The sequence below is a fragment of the Oryctolagus cuniculus genome, chromosome 4, assembly GCF_964237555.1.
Source record: "Oryctolagus cuniculus chromosome 4, mOryCun1.1, whole genome shotgun sequence".
In the NCBI taxonomy this organism is placed as follows: Eukaryota; Metazoa; Chordata; class Mammalia; order Lagomorpha; family Leporidae; genus Oryctolagus; species Oryctolagus cuniculus.
The window spans coordinates 146,924,412-146,938,720 of NC_091435.1; the positions used below are offsets into that span (position 1 = coordinate 146,924,412).

The 14,309-nt window shown below is 43.5% G+C and overlaps 1 protein-coding gene across 29 annotated transcripts in view; it reads right to left on the reverse strand.

The window, feature by feature from the left end:
• CEP63 (centrosomal protein 63) overlaps positions 1 to 14,309 on the reverse strand; it is a 47,767-nt gene that overhangs the window by 11,755 nt on the left and 21,703 nt on the right. For 20 of the 29 annotated variants that reach the window (XR_011388199.1, XR_011388198.1, XR_007908721.2 and 17 more), the window contains 5 exons: positions 11,863 to 11,976; positions 3,723 to 3,956; positions 3,337 to 3,476; positions 2,048 to 2,185; positions 37 to 151 (listed from right to left, as the gene is read on the reverse strand). Coding sequence is in view for 26 of the 29 variants with exons in the window: in XM_070072799.1 (XP_069928900.1) it covers positions 37 to 151; positions 2,048 to 2,185; positions 3,337 to 3,476; positions 3,723 to 3,956; positions 11,863 to 11,976 (741 nt within the window). In the remaining 3 variants the exon portion in view is untranslated. The remainder of the gene's footprint in view (positions 1 to 36; positions 152 to 2,047; positions 2,186 to 3,336; positions 3,477 to 3,722; positions 3,957 to 11,862; positions 11,977 to 14,309) is intronic. The other 9 variants (XM_070072793.1, XM_070072792.1, XM_070072802.1 and 6 more) reach the window with 1 other exon arrangement.

Here is a 14,309-nt window from a genome sequence, read left to right on the forward strand (position 1 = left end):
ACCAAGTAAGCAACAGCACCGGCTCCAAATTTTTACCTTCTTAATCTCTGCCCTGTATTCATTGTTATGTATTTCCATCTTCTTCAATTCTTCATATTTTTCCATTAATTCTTGGCTCAGCTGTTTGCACGTTGCACTCACAGATTCCAAACTATATGACAAAAATAAAATCACATATTTAAAACAATAAAAACTTTTAAACACAAATTGGAATCCTGAATTTACCTTCTTGATGTCCAAGAAAGATCTTACTAGTATCTTGCTTTACACGCAAATGAAAACTCATTTCCAATTTCCTTATCACCAGAGATAGCTAAATCCAACTCAAACTTTAGGAGATACTTTTGACTTCTGTGTTTATCTATGTTCTTTCCCTCTGCTTAAAATTTAACCACTAGTGCAAGCATTTGGCCTAGCAATTAAGATTTCAATTAAGACACTCACATGCCACATCAGAGTACCTGGGTTCAATTCCAGCTTTCTCCTAATGCAAGACTCTAGGGGATGATGGTGATGGTTCAAGTAATTGGGTTCCTTCTACCCACATGGGAGACCTGGATAGCATTAGGATTCCCAGTTTTAGCCCTGGTCCAGCCCCAGTTGTTGTGGGCATACATGTATCAAATAAATAAATAAAACTTTACTTGGAAAATTCTAAAGATTATAGTAATTTGGCTATTTTTTTCTTCCAGTTATACACACAGCTTCCAGAATAATTTTCTCTAAGGAGGTCCATCCCAGTTTGTTACCTTTACACAAGAATCAATTAACCCATCACATAGAAGAGCCCCAGGGGTACCATACCTCTCCTATCCCATGGCTCATTTCTATCAGTGATGATCATTTTGCGCCTAAGTTGATAAGGTTTCCTGTCTGTCATGCGCCCTTCACCATGCCTGATTTCTCAAACATCATCTCCTTGACCACAGGGCACCTCCTTCCCAGCCCAACTGCCAATGGTCAATACCCTTTCAAGAATCAGACCAGGGCTGGAGTTAAGCCTCTGCCTGGGATGCCAGCATCCCATATGGGCATGGATTTGTGTCTTGGCTGCTCCACTCCGGATCCAGGTTCCTGCTACTGTGCCTGGGAAAGTAGCGGAAGATGCACCCATGTGAGAGTCCCAGATGAAGCTCCTAGCTCCTGGCTTAGGTCTGGCCCAGCACTGGCCGAGGTGGCCATTTGGGGAGTGAACCAGCAGATGGAAGATCTGTCTCTCCATGTCTCTCCTTTTCTCTCTGTAACTCTGCCTTTCAAATAAATAAATCTTTAAAACAAACAAAAAAGGAATCACAGTAGCACTTACTGGATTAGAGCCACTCCAACTCTCACTCCCCTCATCACCTTCCACACAATTTATTTCCAACCCTTACAGCTGGAATGTAACACTTTTTGAAGGATTTCTACTTTAAACTGACTAGTTAAGCTGCTCTCAGGTCTTTCAACATGTTATATTTTCTCTCTCAACCTATACATTCTATGATTAAAATAACATCTTGCACTTCTTATGTACCCTCAACTTTGTCCATCATTGCCTTATGGTGGCTCCAGACAGTGAAATGCTCAATACCCACCGGGAGACCGTCAGTATAGACAACTTTTTGAAAAATTTGGTTTGAAAGCAAGCATGACTTCGTAGGACTCTAAGATTAAAGGAGGGTTCTAATGATTTTTCTAAGATAGGCGAAATTACAGCATATTTTTTACCAGTCGAAATGCTCATGCAGAACAAAGAAAAGCTGATGCTGAGGAAGAGGCAGGGCACAAGTGCAAAGCAGAAGTTGGGAGCACAGACCCTGTACCACCCACACAGCCACAGTGAAAGACCAGACACGGGCAGACTGACACAGCTGGTGGCAGGAGGATCAGCAAGTTCTTTTTAATTGCTTCTGCTTTCTCACTGAAGTAAGTGAGGCCATTTGTGGACACTAGAGAAAAATACTTAAATGCTTTCACTAAGATTATTTATTAGCTTATTTATCAATATGATGATCAAAAACTCATGTTAACAACTGGCAGGTTTGGAGGTGTGTATGTAGTTATCTACCTGCCTTCGAGACGGGTGACCTCCGCCTGCAGGAGCTCTTCACTGGTGTGGGTAAAATCCAGCTGGGAGAGCACACTGTCCAGGTCCCCCTGCCCTGGACAGACCTCCTTCTTTTCCACCTGAGACCCCGCTGGTAGCCTGCGGAAGGACACAGGTCACTGTTAAAGGTCTTCTGTCTTTGCAAACAAAAATAACGCACAACCAGTCTGCACTTCCCAACTGTTTGGGGTAACTAAACCCTGTGGAACTCGTCTGTTTGTCTCCTGCCTTATGAAGACAACACTGAGACAGTGTAGAGTCAAGAGGCACTGCTTCTCCAAAGACCCTGGATCAACTCACGCCTTTCTGAACTGGGATTTGGCCTGTTTTTCAAGGGAAAAAGGTCGACAAAATAACAAAAATCGCTTTGTTGACACATGATACCTGAGCCAAGGAAATTGGGAAGGTACAGCAGAGTTCTGACAAGAGTCAAAGTGTGTACCAGCCTTAAACCAAGCAAAAGGAGTACACACTACTAATTTCCATTACAACGCTCTTGCAATAATAATTCAGATATAAAAATTAGTTTCAGCAATGTTGTTCAAAGGGCCAGCTCACAGCCTGGACCAGCCCTAGCACTGCAGCATTGCAGCCATCTGGGGAGTGAACCAGAGAATGGAAGATCACTCTCTCCCTCTATCTGTAGCTCTCCCTTTCAAATAGATAAAAAAAGAAAGAAAGAAAGAAGGAAAGGGGGGTGGGGAAGGCTAGCTCCCAGGCTGGCTGTTCTGCCAGTACTAATGACCCATTCTATGCAGAAAGAGAAGGGGGAGGGGAAAGGCAGAGGAAGAGGAGGGGAGGGGAGGGAGAAGGGAGAGGGGAGAGGAGGGAGAAGGGAGGGGGAGGGGAGGGGGAGGGGGAGGGGAGGGGAGGGGAAGGGAAGAAAGAGGGAGGGAAGGAGGAGGAAAAGCCCTAGCTCCCAGGCTGGCTGTTCTGCCAGTACTAAGGACCCATTCTATGCAAAAAGAGAAGCCTTCTAGGAATCACAGAATTTCACCCAGAGTGCACCCTGACCAAAGCGTTTCTAACTTTCTGAACACCACAGTCTCTGCTAGGGCCCCAAACTGGAGGCAGAAAAAACCAACCATACAAAATTACGTAACACTATATAAAAAATCTAACTCCAAAATTAAAACTGAGAAAACCTGCAGTATGATCAAGCATGAAGTTATGAATATACAATATTGAAACTTGTGCTCACACCAAACCGCCAAGTGGGGAAGACAGGCAATGGGTAAGACTGAATTCACCTTGGGGCCTCTGCTGTGCACTGAAAGTCAGCTGCCTTTAATCTGGCTTGTAGGCTTTCCTTCTGCAATCTTGCCTCACGGATGAGATTTTCTTGGGACTGAAGACTGGCCTTCAATTCTTTCTTCTCTTCCTGAAGAGCCTGCAAAATGCTCAGAAAAACAGTCAGACGTTATTATGATTTTTGGATTTCATGAGAAAAGGGAGCTAGGAGATCAGACTGCAAGTAACATAATAGGTACAATATTAGTAAAGCCATCAATATCTGTTCCATCAGCTACAGAATAGGGAAGAAACCATGGACTTCAGAACCTAGCTCTGGGCTAATGAACTTCTCTTAAATCTCCCAGACACACATTTCTTCCAGGTCAGTAGCCTTGAAGCACACCTCTAACAGTTTTTCGGACTCCCTCAACTTGTCTTCCTTTTGCTGCTGCTCCTGCAGAATGTTCATGTTGGTTCCAATCAAGTCATTGACCCTCATGGTCAAGCGCTCGATCTCCAGCTCGTTGGCACAGATGGTGTCGTTGGCCCGCTCCAGGCGGCTGCTCAGGTGCTGGATCTCCGACTGGCTGGAGAGCTCCACAGATTCCAACTTCTGTTTCCGGTTGGCGAGCTGAGCCTAAGGAACACACAGATCATCCTTAGGTGAGAGGGAAATGATAAAAGAATAAATGATGAATGAGGAAGACTTGAAGGAAGCCGAGTTTCAACTTTGTAACAACATAACACTCACTGAAAACATAAATCTTTAAAATTACAGAGCACAATTCCAGTGTAAAGAGCCAACAACATTTTACCAGATCACTACCACACTATGAAAGAGTCAACCCAAGTTCAGATTCACTGGAGTAACTGCTCCGTAAGCAATGCCTCCAAACTTCTAGCAGACCCAGGGCTTGGCAGGGCACAGCTGGGAAACCACTGCCCAGGAGCCAGGGGCTTTCTCTGGGTCTCCCATGTGGGTGGGTGCAGGGGCCCAAGGACTTGGGCATCTTCTACTGCTTTCCCAGGCCACAGCAGAGAGCTGGATCAGAAGAGGAGCCACTGGGACTAGAACCAATGCTCAGCCCACTAAGCCACAGGCCCCAACCTACATTCTTAAAGTAAGCTCAGTGTTGAAGTTAGAGTTTATCTAGTGGGTCTAGATTTACTCTACTTAAAAATTAACCAACTCCTGTTTTGAAGAACCAAGAACATAGCTTCCTTTTTTGATTTACTATTTCAGTCATATAAAAATACACAAAGTGTTTTTAAGTACAATGAGAAAGACAAATCCTAAATTTTCATTAGCTAGCATGAACACAGGAGGCCTACACTGTCCACCCTGGCAGTCACTGGCTACTGGGCGTCTGAGCTGCGGCTGCTCTGAACTGAGTGTGAAACATACACTGCATTTCAAAGACTTGGTTAAAAACATACGTTATCTACTTATAAATGTTGCAATGATATTTTTGACAAACTGGGTTAAATAAAAATATTTTTAAATTAACTTTACCATTTTTACTTTTTAAATGCAACTATTAGAACATTTTAAAATTATACACGTGACTCACTTTTTTTATTTATTTATTTTTTATTTGACAGATAGAGTTAGTTATCAGAAAGATAGTGAGAGAGAGAGACAGAGAGAAAGGTCTTCCTTCCATTGGTTCACCCTCCAAATGGCCACCATGGTCCGAGCTACATCAATCCGAAGCCAGGAGCCAGGTGCTTCCTCCTGGTCTCCCATGTGGGTGCAGGGCCCAAGCACTTGGGCCATCCTCCACTGCCTTCCCAGGCCACAGAAGAGAGCTGGACTGGAAGAGGAGCAACCAGGACTAGAACCCAGTGCCCATATGGGATGCCGGTGCTGCAGGCAGAGGATTAACCAAGTGAACCATGGTGCCGGCCTCCATATTTTATCTTAGTGTTGCACTAGGTAAACTCTAGAATAACTCTTTTGATACTAAAAAATCAGAAATAATCATATAAATCATTTATAAAACAACTATTTCAAATACCTGGCTTTAGGGGTATTTTAAGGCTAACATGTTTTTAAATTTTTTTTTGTTTGCACTAACCACTGCCACTAATTTTTTTGAACCAGAAATTTCCCTTATTAATCTAACATTTATCATTCTAATTAGTTTACTGGAGTGAGTGGAATTATTTCAACACATAAATCACAGCAGATGAGGCTAAAACTAAATTAAGGAGGTAGAAAGATGTAGGGAGGTTGGATAATGGGTACAAAAATACAGTTAGAAGGAATAACCCACTAGGATGGCTCTCGTTTACAACAATTTGATGTACACTTTATAAAGAACCAGAACAGAGAGCTTGAAAGTTCTTACCACAAAGAATTGATAAATGTGATCATTACATACTCTATACACATATGGGACTGTTACATTATATGTCAATTAAAAATAAAAACGGCCCAGCACTGTGGTGTAGCCAGTAAAGCCACCCGCCGCCTGCAGTGCTGGAATCCCATATGGGTGCTGGTTCGAGACCCGGCTGCTCCACTTCTGATCCAGTTTTCTGCTATGGCGTGGGAAAAAGGTAGAAGATGGCCCAAGTCTTTGGGCCCCTGCCCGTGCATGGGAGACCCAAAAGAAGCTGCTGGCTCCTGGCTTCGGGTTGGCTCAGCTTCAGCCGTTGCAGCCATTTCGGGAATAAACCAGCAGATGGAAGACCTCTCTCTCCCCCCCTTCCTCTGTCTGTAACTACCTCTCAAATAAATAAATAAAAATTTTAAAAAATAAATAAAATAGTGAGGAAGGAAGGAAAGAAAGAAGGTGTGCAAGCTAGCCGGCAAGCAGGCAGGTGATTTCCATCACAGAGACGAAACACAAGTGGGCAGCTAAAGGGTAGGAGAGAACAGGGAAGGGCTGGGGATTGGAGGTAGAATCCAAATCCCCTTCTGGCTCTGTGGTATATACTTCCTGGTGCTCCAAGGAAATGATTTTCCCAGACAGTGAAGTTATTGAGAACAAATGGGATCTGAAGCAACAAAGGTGTTTTATTTTCCAAAGAATGCTAGTATGAAGGTGAGGTCACCTCAGACGTCAATCCCTTACCAAACTCTCCATCAACATCACCTCCAAACGCATTGTGCAGGCCACTGGCTTGCAGCACTCCCTGAGAATCCGGCTCCCTCTGAGAGCCTCTCTCCACTGCTGTGTCTGTGTCACTAGGAACCGTCAGCAGGAGGTCTGGGACATTTCAATTAACTCTATAATTCTACCACAACACATTAACGTTTCAGATCCTCCTTTCTTCCTAAGTTGTACTTAAAAATCCAATGTACATCCTTACATATATCGAACAGTGGGTTTAAAATTAACTCAAATATTATCCTATAGCTAAATATTTCAAAAGGAAAACATATATGCACCTCTACTTTCTCACATATTACTTATCAGCTAAATATCTTACACTCTGTGCAGGCTAAATTTTTAACTTTCGTTCAGATGTTCTCTGTGTTCACCAAGATTTCCCCAGACCCTTCCTTTTCACAATTGTATTACCTAGGGAAGGGGGAAGAGAGCAGGTGATTTCTTGCTTTCTAAACAGAAAGGACCTTGCATTTCAAATTATACCAATCCTTTTCTTATCCTTATGTAACCATCATTCTGTCACTGCATCTAATAAATCACATTGTTTAAAACTGGTACTTTTTAATGAAACACATTTTAATATGATAGAATACCCTCCATTACTTTTCTTTTAAAAATGTTGGCTAGTATATTCATTTATGATTCTGCATTCTGTCAAATCCTCAAGATGTAACAATCAATAAATCATGTAGATAATCATTTGAAAAAAATTTGCACTTTTGTCAGATACCTTAGACCAAAACAATTTTTAGATATAATACAAATTAAATTACAAAGCAGTAGAAGAAATCTTGGCTTAAGACTGTATAGTATGATATCAAAGATTGGAACCTTAAAGAAAAAAACTGACATAATTAAGTGGTTCTAAATAATTGTTTATAAAACAATATATTTTCATAAAACTGCTTGACAAAATTAATGTGAATTGGGTAAACACAGAACAGCAAAAGGCTTATAGTCCACACTCACTGTCTGAAGAGCTCTTTCAAAACAGTAAAATGTACACATCATAAAAGAAAAAAGGCAAAAGACACAATTTACATAGAATGAAAATGGCTAGAAAACAGATGAAAGTTCAACCCCATTCAGAATCACAGAAATGCAAATTAAAAAACTAATCAGGTAGTACCATTTTTCCCCTAATTAGATTGGCAAAGACAGGTCTAAAATTCGGAGGAGACAAAAAAAAAAGGGTTCAATGTTGAGAAATGGACATTCTCATACATTGCTAGAAAGTCTGTATCGATCCAACTCTGGAGAGCACTTTGACAATAGATATTAAAATACTTCAGTGGGTGTGGTCACAGTTTTCTACTGAGGAGCCTGGAGGCAGCAGATGGCTTGAAGACACACTGAGGATGACAACGAGCTCCGGCGTCCTCAGCCAGGCCAGGACTTCCCAGCTTCGCAGGACACAAAAGCATATACTAAAATCTTTAAGAATGACTGTTCTGGGCTGGAGCTGTGGTGTATAGCAAGTAAAGCTATGCCCTAAGTGGGCACCAGTTCAATCCCAGCTGCTCTACTTCTACGGCCTGGGAAAACAGTAGAAGATGGCCTACGTCCTTGGGCCCTTACACTGATGTGGGAGACCTGGAAGAAGCTCCTGGCTCCTGGCTTCAGACTGGCACAGCTCCAGCTCTTGCAGCCATCTGGGGAGTGAACCAGGGGATAGACAACTTCTCTCTCTCTGCATCTGCCTCTTTGTAACTCTGTCTTTCAAATAAATAAATAAATCTTTAAAAAAATTGAATAGAATACTGTATTTGAAAGTTCTTAATATAGTTCTGTGACTTAGTAATAAGCACTCTATAGGGCATCTTCAAAAAGCTGACTTAGTAAGTTGATATACGCAGCACTCTGAGAGGGAGCCTTCAGAAAGGTCATGGAAAAAGCATATTATTATTAAATTTCCCATGGATTTCAAAATGTTTACGTGCCAAAAGAAACCTGTCTCTTCGGGGCCGGCGCCATGGTGCAGCGGGTTAACGCCCTGGCCTGAAGGGCCGGCATCCCATATGGGCGCCGGTTCGAGTCCCGGCTGCCCCTCTTCCAGTCCAGCTCTCTGCTGTGGCCTGGGAATGCAGTAGAAGATGGCCCAAGTCCTTGGGCCCCTGTACCCGCGTGGGAGACCTGGAAGCTCCTGGCTCCTGGCTTCAGATCGGCCCAGCTCCGGCCATTGCGGCCAATTGGGGAGTGAACCAGCGGACGGAGGACCTCTTCTCTCTCTCTCTCTCCTCTCTCTCTCTCTGTGTAACTCTGACTTTCAACTAAATAAATAAAAAAAGTCTTTAAAAAAAAAAAGAAACTTGTCTCTTAATTTCATTTTTCCATGAACTTTTTGAGGCACACTTTAAAATATTTCATGGAAAATTTCAAATGCACACAAGTACAGAGCAAATAAAGTGCTAACCCCTGTATGTTCAGCTGCTGCCTGTTACCAGCTCCTCCTTTCATGCACACAGCCCAGTTTTCCTATCAAATGTATGTCGTGCGATGTACGTTGTACACGGGCACAGAAAGCACAGGCACTTACATCAAAATGACAATCGTGGTAAACATCTAAAAGAGAGAATTGTGACTTTAATTCTCATTTTAGCTACATTTCCTCATTTTTCTAAAATGATATGTATTGTGTAATTTTAATAGCTGATGGAAAGGAAAGAACTCAAGAGAAGTGACTCAAAGAGTGAGAGTTATTTCTGAATTCTACTCTTAGACATTAGAAACATATAAGGAAAAAATTCACGCCAAGGAATTTTTCCTGGGGGAGGGGCCATGCATTTGCCAATCTCCCAGATGTTTTATTGCTACCCTTCAGTGGTGACAAACTTCCCCCCCCTGACCGGACTCGGACTACAACATGCAACTGTAAGAACACAGTGGGGCAATGTGAACAGACTGGGTATTAAACTACACTGAGATAATATGAAGAAGTGACTTATTCTGTTAATGTGATACTGGCACACTGCAGTTAACCTGCTGGGAAAGAAGACAGCATTAGTGTTAATAAAAAGGAGAGAAGGGTACGGTTTCAGTTCTGTGAGATGAAATCCTTCTGGGGATCTGCTGCCCAGCACTTCGCAGAGTTGACGCTAACGTACCACCCACTTAAAAACAGTTAAGGAGGCAGAAGTTGTCACAGGCATTCTACCACCACCACAGCAAAAAAGACCGGCAAGAAGATGGTAACTATGAATGTCTACGGATGTTTACTTAAGTGTTTAAGAAATGAGGACCACACAACATTGGTCCACAGATTTTATTCTCTTTAGTTTGCTAAGGAAGAAAGAGAAACACATTTAGAAACAAAATTTTTTTAGTTGAAAAATCAGATAATTTTAGTTTAAACAAAATTATCAGAAGGATAATTCAAATAATGTTAGGAGGGAAAACAAATGTTGGCTCTTTAAGGGCTTCTTCTTCTAGCCCTTGCCAAATTATGATAAATAAAAATCCCATTTTTACTAACAATGAAATTTTAATTATGCAGAGTTGATCATCACAAAAGTAATTTAAAACTGGATAACAGTAATTTGATTAAAGTATCTGCAATCAATTATAACACTTCGCAGATAAATAATTGAAAACTGTAAAAATTAAGACTCAATTTGCTTTTTTGCTAATCTAAGGCTACAGTTAAAATCTAACAATATCTCATAGCTATTAGGATTGTATAGTGCTTTATCCTTTAGGTCAAAAAACTATAGTCTACACATCTCAGGATTTTCCTGGTTTGCTCTGGCTACATTGCTGGCTATGGCCTAGAAAATAATGTGTTGGAGCTGGCACTGTGGTGCAGAAGGTTAACCTGCTGTCTGTGATGCTGACATCCCAAATGGGCACCAGTTAAGAATTCTAGCTGCCCCACTTTGATCAGCTCCCTGCTGATGTGTCTGGAAAAGCAATGGAAGATGGCCCAAGTCCTTGAGCCTGTGCCACCCACAAGGGAAACCCGGATGGAAGTCCAGGCCTTCCCCAGTCCTGGCTGTTGTGGTCATCTGGGTAGTGAATCAGAGGATGGAAGATCTCTCTTTCTCTGTTTTTGTCTCTTCCCTTCAAATAAACAAAAGGAAACAAAATAATTTGGTTTCTGGGGTTGCTATGGGCCACTCCTGCCATTATGGGTGAAGTCACAGCAGAGCCATTCTTGGTAGACTGACCGCTGGTATTTCAGTGAGGACAAACAAAAAGCCTTAAAACACCAAATAAGTGCAAAAAATCTTTTTAAATGTGTGTGGGGGGAGGAGGGGCTTCTTAACTAATCCAAGTCTGTTCTCTATAAAAGGGAGACCACCACCGACCTTGACAGAAGAGCATGATGTTAAACAGGTAACTAACAACCTGCACCCAGAAGCCCTGAGACAGCATCTAGTACAGGTGGTGGTCCTAAACAATCATGTTCTCTCTTCATTTCCTCGCCTGTTCTGGACTATAACTGAAAAAGCAAATGAGCTATGTTCTAAGTAGACATATTCCTAAATGAGGTATGCATTCTTAGGTTTCAGCTAACTTTTCAATAAGAATTTTCTATCGGTGTTTTAAACAGTGTCTCTGCAGCACTTAGGTGCCACGTGGAACACCAGCAGCCCATACTGCAGTGCCTGGGTTCGAGTCCCGACTCTGCTCCTGATTCCAGCTTCCTGCTAATCCACACCCTGGGAGGCAGCAGGTGAGGGCTCAGGTGCCTGCATCCCTGCCACCCTCGTGCAAGACCTGCTTTGGCCTGGCCTGGCCTCAGATGTTGTGGATATTTGGGGAATGCACCAGCAGACAGAAGGTCTCGCCCTCCATCTGTCCTTCTCTCTCTGCCTTTCAAATAAGTAAACATAAATAAATAAAAACCTTTTTAAAAAATATTTTTCAAAAGTGTCATTGCCTAAAGGACACTACTTTCAGCTAGCGTGGGCACCAACAAAGTGTGAATCTCTCAGCATTTGAGTCCAAATAGGCAGACTGCCTGAGGTTCCCCAGCTATGAGATGGAACAAGGCCTGGACAGAGGGAGAACCAAGAAATCCAGAGACAGACACACAAGGAAATGGGAAAGGGAAGGAAGATGGCAGCAAGAGAGAAGGGGAGACGTGGACAGCACGCAAGACCAAGCTGAGAAGAGCGACATGAACAGAGTGAGCACAGAGCGAGCGAGGCAGCGAGAGCGAGGACAGCAGACAAGGAGCACGTGGACCCCAGGGCAGCGTGGCCCGCAGAGTGGGCGTGCAGCTGTGCAAGGGCAGGAGGGAGGCGAGCCGTGGACATGCTAAAGAGGACATGCTGTAAGCAGAAGGGAGGCTTGCTCCAGGCAAACAGCAGAGAGCAGAACCAAGCTGAGACAGAGACTGGCCGGCACCACGAAGTCACGCAGGTGGTCCAATTTCATCAAAATCTGCCTGCCTCTCGTTATTTTAAAACATCCTCAGCCTACCTGAATTATCTCTGACTGTTCAGCCAGCGCCTTCCTCTGTGCCTCCAGAGAAGACACCTGTTGCTGATAAATCAAACGCTGCTTCTCCCAGTCCAGCGACTTCTGACGGAATTCCTGCAGAGGCAATGAAGGTCCTTAACTTCACGTGCTTCCCTCCCTGTCGCCAGCTCCCAGGTTCACTTCTACTTTAACCTTCCCCACAGCTCTGGGTACACTGGCACTCCTCTCCACGGCAGGGGCCCCATTACCCACTTAGCTGATAGAACCGACCAGTAATACTGACGTCCTCACATACTGTGCCCTCCGGCCATCTGTCTTTCTAGATTTAACACCGCAATGGTGAAGAGTGTGAAATCCAGATGCTGAACTCTGGGTTGGTGATGATTTTCATAGATTTGCTGCCACCTAAGGGTTGCTGCAATTTTTTTTTTTAATTTTTCTGGAAACTTAGGCTAAGATAACTGAAACTTCAAAACATGATTACAGATGTCCCTCACTATCCACATTCTTGTTATCCAGACCTAGGAACTGAATAGATTAAAGCAAATTTTCAGGTGAGGCCCTTGCTAGCTTACTTCTAATTTCTCAGTGTATAAAGCTCAGGAACCAAGTAGATTCAGAGAACACAGAATTCTTTAATGTCCAAACTATTATCTCAACAGAAAAACTGCAAAAGATTTGAATAGTAAGGGAAATCTGTGGTAAATTTTAACAGATAATTGTAAACCAAAGTCAAATAGTATAAAATCAACAATGAATCAACAGTAACTTCAAATTGCATGACCAAGGAAACGAGCCCCTTATTCATGAAAATGGGACAATCGAAGGGAGAGGAAAGTCCTACCACTGTCCCCCAGGACTCTCAACTCTAGAAGTCGTCTGCTCCTCGGGACACCTGCTAATCAGATTCCTGGTATGCACCCATTCATCCTATGCCATGTTAGTGCCAGTTAGGGATCTAGGTAGCAAAGCAAACAGAAATCCAAGCCCCATTTATTCAGAGGGCAATAGGCGACACGCTCATATACCACACAGAGGATGGCCACTGTGCCCTACAGAGGAAGGGAACACGTGCACAGCTTGGAGTACTCAGAGCTGGGGATTGCAGTGAGTAAACACCTAGGGAGACAGAGGTGAACAACCCTCAAGCGGAAGCATCCTGGGGTGTCTGTGTGACTAAGAAGGCTGGCGTGGCTGGAAGGGAATGAGAGAAAAGGGAAGCAAAGAGGGACGAGGCCAGGCAGTTAACGATGTGGAGCTGTGTAATTCACTGAGGCAAGTTTGACTTTCAGAAGCTACCAGGAGGTCGCTGTGCAGGAGGTGACACGCTGGCTGGAATACGGCACAATCATCTGGCTGCTATGCCATGAAAAGAGAAGTCAAAGATGACTCCAAGGTTTTAGGCTGAAGCAAACTGAAGAATGGAACCGAAACAGAAACTGGTATTGGGAAGAGAAAGTCAGGACCATGCTAAGTCTGGCACAGTATTAGGTAACACAGTGCAGATGTGACACAGGCAGTAGAAAGTTGTTTTCCAACAAAAAGGTCAGACCACACACACACACACACACACACACACATATAAATAAAACCAATTTGGGAATTGTGGTCAAACATAGTGTTAAAGCTACAAGACTGAATGAAATCAGCAGGGGAATGAGCATAGATGGGGCGGGGCAGGACGGGGCTGGGCGGGGGGCAGGGGGGGGGGAAGTCGAGTGACATTCCTCTAGGGTATTCCAACATTAAAAGGTTAGCGAACAAGGGAGATTGAGAAAGAGTGGCTATTGTGATAGGAGAAAAACAAAGAAAATGTGTTTTTTCTCAAAGCCAAATCAAGAATGTGTTCTGAGGAGCAGGAAGAGACCACAGCTTAGCCACAGCTGCAGACAGGAAGAGAAAGACGAGCACAAGCACCAGGCTTCAGGAATGTGGAGGTCTCGGGTGACCGCCACCTAAACATTTCCACAGTTTGAGGGGGCAAAAACATTACTGAGTTGCTGCCAAACAGCAGAGAAGTACAGGTACCTGAAGAAACGTAGTTATATAATGAAGGAGAAAACGGGGCAGAGAAGAGAGGTTATTTAAGAGGACAGAGGGGAATGGCCGAGAAGGAGGAGGGCATGGCTAACTCCTCCAGGAGGGCAGGCAGGGTCTATAGGCACAGATGCAGATGGGTGAGATGGCCATCTCACCCATCTTTGACCAGAAAGGAAGAAAGCACTGACAGCTGAGGGTGCGGGGACAGGTGCTCCAAGTCTGAGGAGCACGGCAGATGAGGGGGAAGGTAAGGAATGTAACCATGAAATTTAATCTCAAGGTGGGAAGTAGATGTAGAACAGTGAAATGGTGACAGAATTCAGTTGCTTTAAGGGATGGCTAACGACTTGAAAATCAAAGGACTCCAGGGAGCATAGCTGAGAAGATAGGATAGTAGTCAACAGAGA